At 41.8% G+C, this 19,529-nt stretch overlaps 1 protein-coding gene across 1 annotated transcript in view; it reads left to right on the top strand.

The window, feature by feature from the left end:
* Positions 1-19,529, top strand: part of lrmda (leucine rich melanocyte differentiation associated) — a 200,796-nt gene that overhangs the window by 130,367 nt on the left and 50,900 nt on the right. The window contains exons 3-5 of the mRNA XM_022763708.1: positions 4,513-4,639; positions 6,075-6,214; positions 9,489-9,615. Coding sequence (XP_022619429.1) covers positions 4,513-4,639; positions 6,075-6,214; positions 9,489-9,615 — 394 coding nt within the window. The remainder of the gene's footprint in view (positions 1-4,512; positions 4,640-6,074; positions 6,215-9,488; positions 9,616-19,529) is intronic.

Genomic DNA, 19,529 nt, shown 5'->3' with positions numbered 1-19,529 from the left:
CCAACAGAATGTTTCTTGACTATTTAAGGCTGAATGGCTTTCCAGCCTCCTTCCCTCCCTCTGCAGCCAGCCCTCCTCCATTCACCCTTCTTATTAAGTTTATTAAAGCCAGTCCACATACTGGGTTTCCCAGGTCCAGATCCTTTTCCCATTCATTACAGTACCTTATCCTGGCAGGCAATCTGAAGTGTGCTCTGAATAGTCCATTATGCACATATGAAGGCCATCATGGCCCCAGTATTGGTCAATTCATCAAACATTTATCTGTTGCCCTCTGAACAGGACGTCAGCATGCCTGTCACTCTGCAGCTCTGGCCCTCCGTTTAGAATAACAGCTCATTGCCTTTCTGCACCATTGCAACCTCTGAGAGGACATCAGTCCTAACTGTGGATTGCAGCTGCGAGGGCTCTCCAGCTTTTCAAAGTGTGTGTGTGTGTGTGTGTGTGTGTCTGTGTGTGAGATAGATGATTGTGTGATAGATTGTGTGTGTGATGTGATAGTAGTAGTGTGTGTGTGTTCTTTATTAAGCATTAGTCTCAGGAAGTTTTCTAGTTTTGCAGTGGTAGCTGCAGGGATGTTGCCTCTGTGATCTCTATCACCATTTCAGCAACAGAGAAGGCTTTGAGGTTGTTTTACATTGTAGCTCTGTCATTTACAGCTGAGACAAACTCCACATTTGACCCATCGTCTTGAGAGTTTCTAAAAACTATGAGTCATTTAGGCAACAGTTTCGAAAGCAGCAGACATAAGAGGGGAGCCTGTGTAACACGTGTAAAGGATCCAAGGCTGTCGTTTCCATTTGTTGCCTGAGGATATCTGACATGACACTAGTGCACACCATTGGAAGGAGTGACTGACATTTCAGCCAGTAATGGTCGAGAGTTTTCTTCCCTCTGTTGTCAGCAGTGGTTTATCAATCACTATGTCTGCATTAGTATTAGTGTATTGATTTGGCAGCGCTGCTCTCTGGGTCAGTGTCTCCTCTCCAGTGTCCTTGTCTGGTTTCTCACATCCTCCCCTGCGTCCTGTGTTCCTGCTCCAGCTAAATATTAGTGCATGTACTCTGTGCATTCAGTAGACAGGATCTTAGCAGATAATGGCGGTTTCAGCACATACATGCACTTCTTATGTAAGCTCAGAAGCACACACACTGATGCACATGGGGCTGCATGATGTATGATGGTAAGCTTACACAGGCTAAGTGGTAGTCAAAGTGTAAAGACAGCCCGTGTGAAGTATTAGCTCTGACAATGAGGCTGATCATAATTATCTTAACAAGGAGGATTCATCGCCTTACCTCGTTAAAGCCATCGCCTCTCTCCATCTCTGTCTCTCTCTCTCTTGCTAGTTAAAGGTTTAAGCAGATGCCATTTGATCACGTTACCATAGAAATCACATTTTTCTGAATATGTAGAAGGAAGTGATGCAATGTGATGTGACAGTAAAATATTTTCTGTATCCTTTTTAATAAAAGGTCAGGTTTTAATAAAAGCTTATTCCAAAACAGATTCTACTTGATATACATGAAGTGACATTTCCGTTTCATCTGTGGAAATCTCATTAGCAGATGTATGAAACATAGCAAAGTGGTAATATTAATAGCAGTAAATCTGTGAAATTACAACATTTGCCAATGCAGTTTAGAGTTATCACAATCATCACATTTTCGAAAGAGGGGAATTACATAAAATAGTGATAACATTAGAAAAACAGTTATTTACATATATTTACTGTAAAATTTGTGTGTATTGTCTGTGTTTTACCAAATGTCTATAGCATTGGGACTCAAGTCAATTATGCTCATTAGTTTTGTTGAAAGCAAAAACTGCTCTTTTTTTTTTTTTTTTTTTTCTTTTAAGAAGTGAAGTACTTTTACTGCAGTGCTTAAACTTTGTTAGTTTTCCAAGCTGCACATTAAAACAAGAAAGCTTATAAAAAGTAATGAAACCAGCTATGGAAATCTGCAGAGGGAGCAGAGAAAGCTGGAGAGTATTAGAAGTTCAATCCCTGCACTGTAGTTAATGCTGGATGGGACTCAGTGGCTCTCCCCTGGCTGTGAATTTAACTGATTAAATCAGCCAGTGCACGCAGCAGTGGTGACATGAAAACAACAATTAATAAGGCTCCCTCCTGCGCCATGCGGCTCCCTTTAACCGAGCAGCTAATAACATCACCCACAGGACTGCATCACACACACACACACACGCACACACACACGCACTTACAGGTGGAAATAGTTAGTTAGCAAACCTCTGTTAACAGCAAACAAGATAATGTTAAGCCAATGTGGTACACCATTATTCCTAACTACACACAAGCAAAGCTTAAACCTGCAGATTAATTGCATGTTGTAGTAAATTTCATGTGAGCACAAACACTGTGCTGAAAAATATAAGTTGTATTTCTCATTTACCAATAGTCCAATCACACCTATGTTTCAATACTTGGATTTTCATAAGTTGTTATTTGGACTTTTTTTCTTTTTTGAAATCCAATACTTAATTTACCATATACATGACAAGAAAAGTAAAAAAGAATATCTGGAATGTATAATTTGCACCAGCTCTTACAGTGTTATATATACTGTATCATAATGGGCCCTCTTGCTTTCACAAATGTGAAGCACCATGTCGGAAAAAAACAAGCAAACAGAGTAGGATTTCATAAAACTGGCACATCTCTCTATTCATCCATCTTGCCAGTGCATTAATCAGACCTGATAAGAGGTTGTCAGCTAGCGGCTTTGCCAGCACACTGGCTAGGTGCTGTCAGCTGTTGTTGTGGGTATCAAGTGTGTGTGTTTGCAAAATGTTGATGTCTTTTGAAATAAGGCAGCTCGGTCCGCCTCACTCGCAAGTCAACAATGAATTGCTGATTTGTCATTTTCCACCCGAGGAGACAAGTTGCAACATTTTGCTTTGTAGTTCAAAGTTGCTGCCAGTGTCTCCGCTGCGTGCATCTGTGTGAGTTTCTGGATCAAGGAATATGTCTAGGTGGAGTCCAAGCCGATGGCTCATGAAAAGCACATGAGACACAGAAGAGATAAAGCAAGAAAACAGTGGGTCTAGCTCACTAAAAGTGTTAAATAAAAGTACATGCATGGCTACTCAGTGACCAATTAGTTGGACATGTTAACATCTTGATGGCTCCAAGTGTATTTTGGCGCACTACCTCATATTCCAAGTACTCAGCATCTTTTTTAACATTTCCTTTTCCTTGCTTTGCCAAAGTGTGGTTTCTTTTCCGCAATGAATGCTGGTATATGTTTTACACTGCCCTCACACTGTATACTGCTTGTAGCTATCCTTTTGCAGATTGTCATGATAAAGGTATTATATTTACATAGCTCTAAGTTGGTGTGTATCATGGCAGCCATTGACACAAGGCAGATCCAGTGGAGGAGCAATAGTTCATGCTGCAGCTGTTTAGACCTCACTGTACCTTGAGTTTGTCATGTTGCAATGTGACACTGCTCACTGGAGTTTATATTTACGTAACTTAATGTCAAGGTTATCCGTCTGCTTTTTAAAACTAGAAACACACTATAGTTTTAATGTAGAATTTTGAAAAAAACAGTTTGGAGTGAATAATTAATAAAGTGAAATATATGTCATAATTAAAATTACTGTATTAAATGAAAAAATAACCTGTTCTCTGAGAAGCAGTTCTTAAGAGGTGCACTGTCTGGGTCAAAGTCTGGCAGATGTAAATGCCAATGAAGTCACCCAGGACACTTTACCATGGCATGCTGACAGTGTGAAGGATTAGACAACACACACATTGCCTTTATGCACCTTCTATGACTTGAACTTTGCAGGGCCCCAACATTACTCCTAACACCGCCCTCCATCATTTTTATGCCTGTGTGAGTGTGCATGTGTGTGTGAGAGAGAGGCAGAAAGGGAAAGAGTTGAGATGACCCTTCACCTCTTTTTGCAATGTGTCATAAAACGGAGCGGAAAGGCAGAATTCCTTCTTTAAAAAGAAAGAGAAAAAAAGTCCTTTGATGTTAAAATCCCAACACTAACCCCTATTGCAGCACAGTTACAAAAAAAAAAGTTTCCCTTCCATTCCATCTGTGATTGTGAGTGTATTCCGGTTCCTCTGTGAAAATGATGGATGACAAGTTAAATTTGTGTCTGGGGAGTGAAGGTGAACTGTGACAGAGTGATTTGTCTTGGGAATGGAGGGTTAGGGTCAGGCGAAACTGGGCGCCTCAAGGCACAAGACATTGACAAATTCATCCTGCCCGCCGCATTTCTGAAGCCTTTTGTTTTGAATCCTGGCTACTCACAAGTGACCCCCATCCCTCATCCTGCCATCCGCTGAAGGATGCCTCACCATGCCAGGGGAGCTCAGCACCACTAATTCTTGTCATTCACTTCCCTGACAGGCCCAGACCCATACTCTCCCGGCATATGAAAGAGGGAGGCTGAAATATTTATTTCTGCACAATAACGTCTGGCCAGATTTAGAGCCATAACAGTTTTCCTGTTACTTTATCATTGCAGGTCACTGGCAGGCATCAAAACGTTCACTGAGCTGGAAGAGCTGGTCGTTGACAACAATCTGCTTGGAAATGACCTCCAGTTGCCCAGGTTACCCAACCTCCACACCCTGACACTCAATAAGAACCAAATATCCTTTCAAACAAATCACTCAGCCTCTCTTTGTCTTTGATTTGCAGTCTACTATGCAGATATAGATTACAGGCATCAGTCTCAGAATCAAGTTTATTTTGCTTACATTGCGATGTTAATACAACCTGCTTTTGTCTCAAACAACCAGTTTTCAATGTCATGGCTTTGGAGGGAGCATTGTGTGTTGCAACAGAGTGCAGAAGAAACTTGGCTGTCACAGAGCTCAACACAGGACTAGTTTTTGAACCACAGGGACCTCTAGTGGATTCAGATTTTAGAGTCAACACAACAGATGTGTTTTTATTTTCAAAGAGGATAGATTGTATTGGATTAAAATTGCATCCCTAGAATAAAAAAAAATATATAATTAGATGTATGTGCTCTTTGGTAATATCAGTTATTTTAAATTATAGGAATTATAGATTTAAGATTTTTCACATTTGTATCAGATGCTACTTCTTTACATCGCTGAAATAAATTGAACTGGTTATTTAATTTGTCACTGAACAAACTAGAATATGCACACATTGTGGCACATTGGTTATAATGGCCTGGTGAATTCTGCTTGCCACCCAGCGTAAACATGTTGAAACCAGAGCTCTGCGCAGCCACCCTAAATTCAAGACACTGGCACATTGCGAGGCTGTTTATGATCAGTCAAAAATGTGTGAACTTCCCCTCTAAGCTTCAGAACAGGTTTAGCAATGTGTCCTGTTTTCCTCTGGTTATGCAGATCCTACTGGGTAACGATGCTCACTCTCTCTCACACATTCGCACACACACACACACACACACACAAACACACACACACACACACACACACAGACACACACTTCCAGAGTCAACATTAAAACTGGGGCTCCTTGAAGTGTGCGTCTGGGACTGTGTGCCGAGTTTGGTTGTGAAGTGGTCGGCACATGCTAATAGGCCAATTATGTACATCCTGTCGTGGCACAGTGCCATTTTAAAGCTCGAGCACTGCATTAGTGCAGTTGTATTTTGACACTTTGGGGCTCAATTTTCCAAGTGAATGTATTAGTGATGAATGTGCCTGCTTAGGGGCTGTTTGTTTTTTCCACGTTTCGCAAAAGTTTTCCACAGCACGGCTCTGGGAAGCACGGACTGTTTGAACCACAGGGCATCCATCATTTTGTCACTGTTCTGCACCCGGCCACCTAGGAAATGAAAGAGATCGAGAGAAAGAGAGAGAGAGAGCAGCAGCCAAATTGTGTCACTGCTATATGCCAAATCCTGCACCTTAAATTGCCCCTCTGTCTGCCCAGTCTCACAAAGCCAGTGACTAGCCCCTTTGAGCACCTCTGTAAATTTGACAGTGACGTGTTTTAGTGCAGACAGGCCTGGGAGGGGCTGTGTGGGTAGTAAATGCTAATGTAATTAACAGCACTAGGTCCTTGACATCCGCCCTTTGACACCTGACTGATATCGAGGCCCTGTTGGAACACTTGGCTGATGTGACCCCGTCACTGGAGTACCTAAGCCTGCTGGGAAATGAGGCCTGCCCCAACCAGCTGGTCAGCCCGGATAAGGATGAGGACGACTACCAGAGATACAGGTCAGTTATTACATAGATGAACTGTGATGATGTCACACATAAATAAGGAAAGGATATTACTCTGAACTGGATGGGTGGATGGATAGATAATTTTCTGGGCGTGTTTACTTTTTCCGTCAGACAGTTTTGCCACTATTCAGAGTGATAGTTGTTGTAAGTAATGGATTTGTAGATGTTCCATTTTTTTTTTAACATCCAGACTCCTGTATTTCACAAGCAGACTGTAGATTCAACCACATCACTCTAAAAGCTTTGTCAACTGGCCCCTCTACACTCCGGTTTGCAAAATGGATTTCATGTGTGACTAGTCACCACCACGAATGAGTGTTTACTACCCTGCCTTACCAGAGCAGATGATGCATTAAACATCAAGCTAGGCCTTAAGCCATGCAATATGACCACCATTTGTCAGGGTCCTTTACATGAAATGCGATAAAAGGCGAAAAGCATACTCTCTTTTGTCTGCTTTAGCCCTAAGTGCTTGTTTCTGACTCAGTGTTGCCTATTAATCATTTACCAACCTTGCCTTTCTTGAATAATCTTTATTCTCTCTTTTTGTCCCCCCCCCCCCCCCCCACCCTCTCTCATCACTTTCCCTCCCTTTCTTCCCTTCTCCCCCTTTTCCCTCTCGTCGCATGCTTATCTTACTGGTGAGGAGAGCTGTTCTGTTTTGACTGACAACGTCTACGGTCCTGTAATGTAATATTCATAATGTGTCACATAGTAAAACATCAATTTGAGCGTGATGCAGATTTCATGTCTGACAAGGTTAGGCTGTATGCAGGTCGTGACAGCACTGGCCTTGGGCAATAAATACCCAGCCCAGTGCCTCGGGAGCTCTTGGTCTCTTAAGTGAAATACCCTGGTGCGTTGCATCGGTGCCCCAATTAGTGCAATGACATAGAAACATAGTATTCATTCACACAGTATTGTGTAGTCTGCGGGGAGGTTAAATGTTGTCCTGTTCTTAGCCGGCCATGCATACGCTCTGTGGCCATTTGTGGTATTACAATAACAATAGTTTAAAGCTTTGATATTATACTGTATGTTCACAGTGGGTTTTGATTATGCAGCGTTGTGCTTATAGGACACTGTCTCACCAAAAAACTCAGTCCTTTCTCTCTGCCTCTGTGACGTATAAAGATGAACATATTTTCATGTGACATTTTAACTTCTTATCTTTGGGAAAGTTATCAGTTTGTCTGATCTCCTTTTGTGGCAGATCAGAGGTCTGGTGCCTGAGGTGCCTCATCCATCAGCTGTACTTCGTGTTCACTCAACCTTTTTTTTTCTACATGTCATAAATGGAGCTGCATAATATTTACCCTTAATATCTATAAATATAATTTTTTTAAAAAGTTTATGTTGTCTTCCATAGCTGTTACACTAAGTATAATGATTGATAGCACTATATTTCATGTTATTATATTTAGTATTAATTAAAACAAAAATGGAAATGATGTTCAACTGATATACTTTCACATAGTTACAGTTAACTATTAGTGTAACCTTCTTTTATCAGTGTAGTCTCTTTTTACTCAGTGCAAAGCAGGTCAGCTGAACAAAAATGTAAAATTTTGAGAATTCACAGGCAACATATATGACAAGTCAAAATATTTGGAGAAATTAATATTTAATAGGTTTGATTGATTTCTGTCATTTTTTTCAGTCATACAAATTTCTCTGAACATAAACAGTCTCTTGTATACTTTATACCAAACTGTAAAGCTATTGTATACCTTCTTTGTTATGGCAAAACTCAAATAAATTATAAGGTATGCCTTATGTAGATTGCCTCTACGCTCCCTGTAATAAATACTAGATTATATAGACATTAGACATACACTCTCCCAAAAAAAAAAAAAAAAAAAAAAAATTCCAGGGAAAGTTTTACGATATTAAAGGAGCCATGAAGTAAAACTTTGCCTGGTTTTCTGTTTATTTATTTTTTTCTTTAAATTAAGATAATCTAGTTTTTATAAAAGTTTTACTTTTACTGCAACAACCACTTCCAAGGGCAAAAAAAATCATATTGATGTCAACACATGTTTAGTATTGCTTAAAAAAAAGAAAAAAAAAAAGGCTACGAGTCTTTCATTTCCCCAGTCATCTCCTCTACCCCCCCTACCCCCCTGCACTCTCTTATCCTCCCTCTGTGGTTGGGTTGAATCATTAATATCCCTACTGGCTGACAGAGCCTTGTCATCTGCTCTGACCCTGTGATGGTGGGTTACCTATGGAGAATAACCTCTCTGCATGTCTCCCAAGGGCATCTTCACATTTCATCATGGAAATGCCCTGAACAAAGTCCTTTTACAAGGAGGCAGACGCAGGATGCGAATGGTGCCTCTTGTATTTGAGTGCTGGTGCTCTTGTCGGAAAGGGAGCTCTTATTTGAGGCTAGGAGTCATTTTACCATACAATAATGTTCCTATAACAAGTCATTTAGGCCCATTTGATATATCTAGTGTTCTAATCATTTGTTTTCTTTCTGCTGTTAAACACTCTTCTTGTTTTATGCTTTTTTCAAATTATATCAGATGTTTTTCTCCCATAATTTTCCACAGAGATATTTCCTGTTCCATGTCAGTCTAAACGTGATCCCTGCATCCCCTCCTTATAATCCTCAGGTGTTGAAAACTTGACACGGGCTTTGCCATCTCCCCTCATCGCCATCGCCATCATCAATTTGTCACGGCTCTTTGCGCACAGGTCTTGTCTGTGCCCATATCCCCCATCCTTTCTCACCCTCCACTTAGGTGCTGCATGCATGTCCTTTTTGGCTACCAGCTCAGCCCTGACATACCGGTTCCTCTATCCCTGCCTGCCTGTGAAAGGATCTGTTGTCATCTATGTATTCCAACCATTATCTTGTGACATTTCTCTCCCTCCCAATGAAAGACAGAGTGTGTCTGAAAGCTTAGAGAGATATCTGTGATGCTGCCAGAATGACAGCTCTGGCAGACGGGTTGTATCTCCTTTCTTGCTATTTATATGTCGTACTTATTCTTATCAGCTTTGAAGTTATTACATACAAGAAAATATCACCATTAAATCTGCATCACCATTAAATCTCTCTAAACACAGATTCTTTTCAAGTTTTGTTGACGCGTGCATTTACATATTAGAATTGGTGTCAGTTTGATTAGTGTGTCACCGTTTACACATTTCCTTAGATTCTCTGTTTGTCTCTTTGTCAAGAAAGTGGCCTACAAGCGGACCTTTTAAGGCAGCAGTGTGGTACAGTTTAAGCTGAATTGTTGCTTTCTTGCAGGTACTTTGTTCTGCACAAGTTGCCCCAGCTGAAGTTCCTGGACACCAGGAAAGTTACCAAGAAAGAAGTGATGGAGGCACAGGCAAGAGGAGCATTCATGAAAGTGGTCAAACCCAAGTCAGACGCTGTAAGTTATGCTTTTTTTTGTTGTTGTTTTTTTTTTTTTTGGTGCCGTTTTAAGCTGTAGTCCCTCTGAAAATCTTGAGTGGATTTGTCACATTCATCCCTTTCTTCCCTTTTCTATTCTTTTCCTTTATCCTGCCTTTCTTCCTGTGCATGCTTGACTGTCAGTCTCCCTTTACAGAGGTCCTACTACCGTGGCCCTTTGAAAAGAGTCTCTCTTTACTATCGCTTACTATCATGTACGTGTGTGTTGCATGTGAGAGCGTGTGTGTGTAAATGTGTGTGACCACGGCCTGACCTGATTCCGTATGCATGAGCCCAGATCAAAGACGACGGGCGGCTGTCCGGTCGTGGTTGTGTTGCCAAGTGTGACATGGCTGCCGATTGGAGTGACAGCTCACGTACATGCCGCTCACAATCGCTTAATTATCCTGCGCCCATGCACTTATTTCTCCCTCTCTTGTTTTGGGTCACACAGACTAATTAGAGTTCGCAAGGTTCATAGATATACCCACTTCACCCTTTTTTCCCCCCTTTTTTTTTTTTTAATACCACTTTGATAATGCAATATAAATGAACAGCTTTAGCCTAGGTTTGATTTCATGTAATTGTAAGGTCATGAAATATTTACCGTTTGGATTAGCTAAGCTTTTTCATTTCAAGGTCTCTGGGGCTTTGACAGTGAGCCACGGAGGTAAAAACGGATCCAGAGTAGCAAGAGCGAAGGCATCCAGTGACAAATCAGAAGCATGTGAGTCGATGTCGGGTTTAAAAGTGCACACGCAAAACAAAATATTTATTGTTTGAGACAATCAGCTAAGATAGTGTACTCTTTTAGTGTCAGTTCATGCTATGCTTTGTTCTTGATTCTTCATGCAAGTGGCAAGCGAGAAAGCAAAACATTGAAATAATTTAACCTCAGTCTGGCATGTTTGGTAGATGGAGAAAAGTGGAATGAAAACACTGTTCATCCACTTTATATAAAAAGAGACTAAGGACCTCTACAATGCTTTTTGGCAGGGTAAAGTCACTTTATAAGATTTTATTTACATAGCTTGTCAGCGAAAAAGAAATGTTTGCCTGTGTCGCCACAGCCTTAGATGAAAGGAGAGATAATCACTGATTCTAGCTGACATGATGTGTGTGTTTTTTGTGTCTTTGTGTCTTTGAACCTGCTGTATATGATTATTTATTCCCTATGCAAAGTAAAAGGTTACAGCTTTGATGAAAACGCGTCTGCCTCCCATTGCACACAGTATTTTGTGTGCGCCCCAACATACTTGTGCTGTCCTATCCACAGTTCCTTATTAGCGGTGTTTGAGTGAGTCTACACAGTGAAGGGGATTTTTTGCCCGGACGTATCTCGTATCTGGGCCCCTGCGATGTCACAGCACAGCAGCATTTCCGTAACATTTGTTTTGAGTTAGATGAGACGTGATGTGTCAACTATCACGGACTTGATGAGCCATGAGTACCTCCCGGCTCTAATTGTCCACATCATCGGAGTGATTGTAAGCTGACCAATAGTGCGGGCCACCAATTAGCGAAACGTCTGCGACAGAACAGGAACGCAAGGAGAGATGATAGCATAATTAGATATTTGTGTTTGCTATTATGTCTGGTACAGCAGGGTGTTGCTCATAACAGTGGCTCATGGTACAGTGTCTGCCATTTGCTTCATTACAAAGGATGGTAATTAGCTGTCTCGCTGTCGCTTCTGCTACCATTTGAGTCTCAATTAGTGCACATTGGGGGTGGGGGGAATACAGGACCACAGACGTGATTTAAAAGATTTATTTAGGAAATTATTTGACTTTGGGGTGTATCCTCTAAAGTTTTTTTGCTCTGCATACGGTTCTTTTTCCTCCAAGACCTTAAATGACAAATCTCCCTCCTACTGTTTACAGTAGATAAATTGAAACCATAGTAACAGCAGTAGGGTTACAGTGATACATGCCCACTCATGACAGCATAAATCTGAAGAAAAAGCCCCTCTATCAGATCATTCCCACTGCATGATGTATGTATTGGAACAGTTAATGGGTGCACTATGAAAGAGACAGTGCTGAACTTTCGAGACCCCTCTTGAGTCATATCTGAGTGGATTGTGACCACAGTTTAAACTCCTTTTCAATCATGCCATTATGGCATGGCACTGAGCGACGCCACATGGTTCTGATAAAGCAGTTATGGTCTTTAGCACAATCTGAACACCATAACTTTTCATACATTCCCAATGTTTTCCATGTTCCCTAAATCACAACCAGACAGTCAACGGCCGGTTGTTTGCAGGAAAAGGCGCAAGCACACACACACACACACACACACACACACACACACACACACACACACACACACACACACACACACACACACACACACACACACACACACACACACACACACACACACACACACACACACACACACACACACACAAACCTCTGCGATGAGGTCTGCGAGTGCAAAATTGACAAAAAAGTTGTAGCAACATTCACTGCAATGAGAAAGAACTGTGCTCAAATGAAATAGCCATGTTCAGATAGTGAGGATAGTTTTGTCGCCTCTTTAATTGTTACTGTTTGTCTTTATGCCCTAGTGGGCGACAATGAGCCGTCACTGACTTGTCTGAATGTTTTGGTGTTTCCTTCAAGGAGGGTGGGGGGGGTGGGGGGTTGTAATTTTCTCTTTTAGGTTTTTGTTATATTGCATTTCTGAGTGGAAAGGACAAGTAGTTGGACAGAAGCAGAGGCAAAATGACAAAGACAAGAGAGAGATGGAGAAAAAAATAAATTTATAAATACCTGAAGTAAACAAAAAAACACAGAGGGTACGATTGAAGTGTTTTCCCAAAACCACAACACTAAGCAGAGTCAGAGTGGAAAAGCCTTGAGCTGTATTTTGGGAAATTGGGCGTGTTGGAATGCTATAATGTGATAATTCTCTTTGAGGACTTAGAGGTCATGGAATGAAATGGCGTTAAACCACGTAGAGCCATTTGGACTGTGTTGGGCTGCTTTCGGAAAATACATGTGGTACGTTTTGGCTTGGTTCCTCCGGCTCCCTCCACTCCGCCACGGAGCCCATATTATGCTGTCGAACCCTTGGGTTAAACTGGCCATGTCTATCAAAACACTGTGACAGCACATTCTGTTTTCAGATCCCGAGCACCGCTAAAAAAAGTGCGTAGCAAATTTAACTAGTAGAATAACATTTACTCCTTGCCACATGTTTAAGAGTATTTCACAGTGAATGAAGTAAGTCTATGGTCCCCCTCACTAAGCACAGCTTGGTAGCTACGTCAGCGGGTATAAATGTTCCTCGGATGTCACTTAGATTTTGCCTGAACGAAGTATTTGACTTGATTTTCTAGCATGAACACAAGTTTTTTTTCCCACATCCTTCTGCGTATAATGTAAAGCAGACTGCATTGCAGGGTGGCTTGAGCCAACTCCCGGGTCCCATGAGTCTCTGCACACAGGGTAACGGTTCTTCAAGGGAATTGACAGTGACAGAGCCAGGAAAGTCCTCAAGTGGATCTTTTCAGTTCTGTTTTTTCTTCCCCAGACACTAACCTGTTTTACTCTGCAGCAGACAGCGGTTCATTTTAAGTTTGCACTGAAGGGAGCAGTCCAAATCTAAGATAGACTGCATGGTTTTAGACCCATGATTGTGCATTATGTGATGCATGATTGTGGCTTTTTCTTTCTTTTTTTTTTTTTTTTTGCAATATAACTCTGGAAAAAGAGAAGGCATTCTGCTATAGGTTGGTTGTTTTGCTTCCTTTTCAAGTCTCAAATGTGCTCTGTAAAGTATGTTGCCACGTTCATCTCTGTGCTTGAGAGTTATGAGTTCCCCGAAGCTCTCAAACATAACAAACAGCATGCAATATAGCGCTTTGTGAATGTGCCTTCAGTGGGTTAGCTGAATCATTTTACAGAACAAATGTGTCCTCAGAGAAAACTCAAAGAATATGGTTCTCAACAGGGGAAGGAAATATAACCCAACAGATTGCTGTGGTAGCAAGTTTATTACCACTCTTTCCGTCTCTGCTAGATTCTGTATTTGTACCAGCTATTATGCATACAGAACCCTGATTTGTCACCTCTCTTTCATGACACTTTCCCAAATCAATATGTATACAATAGGTCGACTAAGGACAGCGCTGCGGATTGAGGAGGAGTTGTGGGCAAAATGTAACCACACTGAACGCCTGTCTGCTTTATGTTCAGACAGATACACTCACGGACAGATTGGGATGTGCTTGCTTTCATATTATGTTCTTTCCCTCGTATTGCATAACATCTTGTTATCTGTTAATTGCATCACTTGAGACACTGCTGTTCTCTGTCTTTAAATGACAACATATCCTAAATGTTAAAACAGCTGTTTATAATTGTTCGGACGTGTTTAGTTTGTGTGATAGACGAAATACACAGATATTTCCAGGGAGCCACATGTTCCTTCTCTCAGGTATGTGTATTTGTGTGTCAGTATCTGTGAGTGGTGTACGCCTCCACGTGTGTATGTCTCTGTAAATGACTGCTGAAGTATGAGCCTGTCCAGTGTTTGGACCAGTGCGACAGGCCCAGTTCAGCACGCTCTGGCAGCTTAAACTAAGAGGTCACACAGGGGTTATAAGCCGGGAAAACAACACCAATTAGAGGGAATGACTCACACTGTCCACATAAATCATCCAGGCCCTGCATATCATAAACACACTGTAAAACTTTAAAGCACAATTAATTGTAAGTAATAGTGCCAAGATTGATTTATTGCCTCTTTCAAAGCCTGGAGACATGGGGTGCGTGACCTCAGTGTCACGTCACTCTCGCAAGCGAAAATGATAGATGTATTATTCATTTTTGGCCAAACGCAGAGCATAAAAAACAAACATGTGTTTTTGTAAGGGCTTTTATGAGACGCTGAAGTGGCCGTGCTGCATTAACTGATTTTCCTCTCCTTCTGCTGGCATCCAGTACAGAGAAGGAGTGCCTCTGTGGTGAAGCATTTGTTGTCTCGACGTCTCTTGTGTTTAGCGGTGGAGTTTGAGGCCTGTCAGAAAACAGGCCAAGGCTGGCCAGCAATAATGAGATGTCTCCCTGTCCCATTTTGATATAAAGTTTTCATAAAGTTTGACAAATCATGCGATCATTCACGTAACTTTTCACTTTTTTTCATCTTTAAAATATAAGTCTTTGTTAAGTTTTTATTAGTGTAATAATACTGGGATTGGCAAGCTACAAAGCCTTTGCTTTTTACATATACTGTTCCAAATAGATCTTTTATATGCCTTAGGGAAGGACCACGTTTTTATAGTAATTTTGCTGCTCTGTTCCATTTAAACACAGAAAACTACAGGGAAATAACACGCTTCCTCCTTCCAGTATCACTGAACACTTATCATTTTTTTAGACATATGTAAAGTAAATTCTGCACACACAGCCCTGTATCTCATAGTCATTATGTTCCTCTATGAAACTGAGCCTTCTTTCATTGCATGCTAAGGGGTTGCAAAACTCCACAATCCCTCTGCGTGTACTGTAGGAACAATATTATAGCCACTAAGGCATCCCTTCAATTACACTTCTTATCAAATGATGCTTTTAGCTGTTACATAGAGCAGCGTCCCAGTGCGTTGGTCTATCAGTCCAATCAGAGCTAATCCTCCCTGTTGGTCTCTTTGGTGACAGGAAGATGCTGCTATCCTAATGAGAGACAGCTGGCTTAGTGTTTTCTGTGCTCTGAAAAAAAAAAAAGAAAAAAAAAAGAATCCATCTCTCTTTTCTTCTACCTCCTACCCCACTGGGTGTTTCCACAGAACGGTGCCAAACTTTAAATCTCTCAAAGAGATCAGTTATTGCTTGGCCTGTCTCTTTTAGTTGATGTTGACAGTACACATTAATCACCATTTCAGCACTCGCATTTATAGTTTACTTTGAAGTTGACTGTCATGTGCACCCACTCTCAGCAGCTTTGCTTTAATTCACATTCAGATGTTTATCAGATAATTCAAGTAAAGTTGTTGTTGTTTATGACATGCAGATGTTGATGCTATTTAAAAAAGAAAAAGTTAATGAGTGTTAGAACTTCAAATCTGTGGCAGATGAGGTGGAGACAGTCTATACAAAAGTGTGACATTTGTTTATGATTTATCATAGGGACCAAATGGAAAGTTTTAGTTGATTTGTGTGAAAGCGCAAATGTTTTTCTCCTTAAATATGCACAAACATGGTGGCATTGGACTTCTTTTCCCTCCCACGGTGTGCTGGATCATTTGAGCTTTAATCCATTATACCAGTTGTGTCTGTTCTTCAGTACAGTGTTACTGGAGATGGAGTCTTCTTTCAGCACCAGCGACTTTCAGAGCATGCAACAGAGGACAGAGCCAGAACTGAAAGTCCCTCCACTGAAGTTTGTGCTTACACACGCCTTATTTGTGGTTTTTAGAGCTTGTCAGACATGTCAAGCGCAGGCTAGAAAAAGTATATTGTTTCCAGCCACTTGGATTCCTTTCTCCCTGACATCTGCCACTCTGCCGAGATGATAAATTCTTGCCTCATTAAGCGTGGGTGTGGGATTACAGGCTGACAACACATTAATCACTGGGCTGGGTGGCAGCAGCCCCGCACCAGCTACAGGCATTGTTAACCAAACTTTTCTAATGTGTCACTCTCCCCCCCTGACAGCCCATAATCAATCATCCTGATTGGCAGGGCTGATAGATTACACTATTTATACTTTGTGTAATGAAAGCTAGCGTTTCCACCTACTGTCATTGTGGAGACGATGATAGGCCACACCGTCCAGCTGAATGGGAACACGCACAAAAAGAGACAGAGAGAAAAGAAAGGGTAGGCAGACCTTGGCGCTGCTTTGTGAACTTTAAAACAGACACTGTTGAGCTCCAATGTGGTGTGTGGGGGGAGTATTCTATGAGTCTGTATTGTTCCCCCTGCGCGGTATAGCTTAAAGGCAGTCTTCACACCATCACTGAGCTATTGTCATCTTTGTTGCTATCAGTGGCAGGCCGTGCTCTCACAGGTAAAACTATGCTTTGTCTGCGGTGGGATTCAGTTTCTCCGTGACCCCGTTTTTAAGGTGAGGTTTTGTTGTCAAAGCCTCTTTTCTGACAGAAAGTGAATGATTTACACGTGTATAACAACAAAATGACAGGATACCATATACTGTACTTGTGTGTGTGTGTGTGTCAATGTGCAGAGGTCTGTAGGATAATGGATTTCACTGTTTCCTCACTAAGAGCTTTAGAACTATGTTACATCGCTTTACAACGCCCCTAGCAGTCTTTTTTTTTGCATGGGAACTTGTGGATGAAATGACACACTGCTGGTAGCCTTCAAACATAATAAGGTTATGTTTCTTTTTTGTTCATTTTCAGCAGTACGTCTTTGTCTGGAATTAGAGATGTCCTCAGCACACCGAGAGAGGATATTGAATATGAGCTCTTAGTTGAGAGGCTGCCAAGCATTTGGAGAAAAGAAAAGAAGGGGGGGCAGTCCATCATGTTTTTGACAGGCAGTAAATCTGTGAGTTTTCTTATGAGACAGTGTGCTGTCAAGAAATTAGTTAACTAGACCATATTATGGAGAGCCAGGTAATTTACCCTCAGAGATGCAATCGCAAATAACTAGCAGGAGGCCGCATCCCTGACCTGACATTGCTTTGTGTATAATGCAAAATCTAGTGACATGCTCAATGGGTTCTGTCAGCTGCAGGATTGAATTCTCTGCCTACTGCGTCTCAGTTTGGAGCACGCTGGTCAATTATTTCTGAGGCTGTCACTGCGTAGGGAGACACTGTTATTTAGTATGTGTTAACTTGGCATCATTAAGACACTCGCCTGACAGAGAATAGCGCACCTGAATGTTATTTATTTTGATTCCCCGACAGGGGTAACCTTCAAACACGTTGACCTCTCCCTATTTTGCGTTTTGTGAAATCCCACTCGGTCCATTAGAAACAGGAGCTGTCGAGACAGTAGGGAATCAAATGACCGAGAGTCGTCTAATCTAACACTGTAATGCGCGAGAGAGGCTTCCATTTGTTTGGACAGATTGCTCTGATCACATGGTGGCAGTTCGGTGTCTATCCATGCTTGCGGAGTAGACATCGCTGTCCACACAATATCTTTAAAACACATACAGAAATGTCATATTATCATAGATCCATGTTTTTACGTGCCAGCACAGTATTGAACGTTCAGAAAGGGATGCAGCGGTTTTATGTTGCATGTTCCTTTTTAAGTGGTTCTTGAACAGAAAGACTGGCAATGCAGTATTTTATCTTTGTGTCATGTAAACAGACGGATCAATTGCATGTACACGTCATGATTTAATACTGGCATCTAAGAGGAATAGCTGAAGGACATTTAAACATTTTTAATGGCAGAGAAAGTCTGAGCTTGACAATTAGGACAGAACAGACACTTATGCAGAAGTGTTGTAATCTTTTCTGTAAAAATGTAACAATGTCTTGTATGCTAGTTTAGCAAGAGAGACAGTCAGGTGTGGATATAACAAGTTTAAAATTTGAACTCTGTGGGAAACTGATAGTTACCATTCTACACTACCCCCCGCCCCCCACCCTCATCCTCCAACACCTCCACCACCAACCAGCTCTGGTGATGAATGGGAAACCTGATCGAGTAAAGCCTCAGCATCACCTCTGTACAGCAGGATGACATGATTAGGAGGTGACAGCTTCTGTAACAACATCTCTGCATTTATCTTTTTCTGCTCTCTCTCTGTCTCTCGCTCGCTCTCTCTCTCTCTCTCTCTGTGTCTATCTGTCTGTCTCTCTTTCCTCTCAACAAGTCAGACTACTCTATAATTAATGTCCCTGAGGGCTATCCGCAGGTCAGGCAAGGGGGGTGCCGTTGAGACAGGTAGTCTTGACACCTCCAGCTTTGTAGCTTATGCATGTGGCTGGGTAGACGGCTGAGGAGGGGTGAGAGAGGCCAATGATGGGGGCTCGAGTATGTTTAGGTTGGAGGCTAAGACGGGAAGAATACTGCAGGTTGAAGGGAGCCAGGCCTCGCTGTGTGACCTTTCCACCTGAGAGACAAAAAAGATGGTTTTCCACCGGATTAACCAGTCAAATCTGGTGCATTAAGGGCTTAGCTTGTCAGGAGCCTCACATCTGAGTGACAGAGAGGGAACATACAGTTTCAATAATGTCAGCACCACACACATTTAGCCTAAGGAAGGCACTTAATGTTATGAATCGTTCCGGGATGTTTGATAGTGACTGGGTATTTGTTTTACAGAGCACTGAGCTTGTGAAAGGCTTTCTTGCATCTAGACCGGGATGTGAAGTTGGTCAAATGTTTGCATAACAGTGTCAATCATGTGAATTCAGTCTCACTCTTTGTGGTGTGCTGCCTCTCACTTTGCTTTTTGAAAGGTTTTAGAGAATGCTTAGCTGTTGTGTTCTTATATAAGTTTGAAGTGCCCCCTTATACTTACACCATGCATCTTTCCAAAATCCACAGTCTCTCCCCCTCTGCATTTCAGAAACACAGCAGCTCCCTTTTCCCAACAATTGCACTCTGAATAGCTACTCATCCTTGTGTGTTTTCTACTTTCTTTCTGGAGAGGCGGTTTTCTCTCTCTTTTTTCTTTTTTCCTCCTCAAGTTTTGAATAGAAGGAGGAAAAAAAGGATGAGAGAAGCAGGCTGATGAACAGAGCGATGGGAGATTTGGACAGCGCTAAAGAGGGAAATAAGTTGAGACAGAGGAGGAGAGGGAGACATTGTTGTTTAGCAGTGGGAATATGTGAGAGAGTGAACGCTGCCCAGGGTGCATGAGGTCATTGCAGGGGCAGAGGGGTCAAGTGACACTCAGACGGCATTCTTGTGACATTCATGTTGGAGAGGGCTGTGAAGAATTGGCATTGGGA

Source organism: Seriola dumerili, unplaced genomic scaffold (genome assembly GCF_002260705.1).
Source record: "Seriola dumerili isolate Sdu_G_001 unplaced genomic scaffold, Sdu_1.0 BDQW01000478.1, whole genome shotgun sequence".
NCBI lineage: Eukaryota > Metazoa > Chordata > Actinopteri > Carangiformes > Carangidae > Seriola > Seriola dumerili.
Note: the sequence above shows the minus strand (reverse complement) of the source record. Positions and strands in the feature narration are given on the sequence as shown.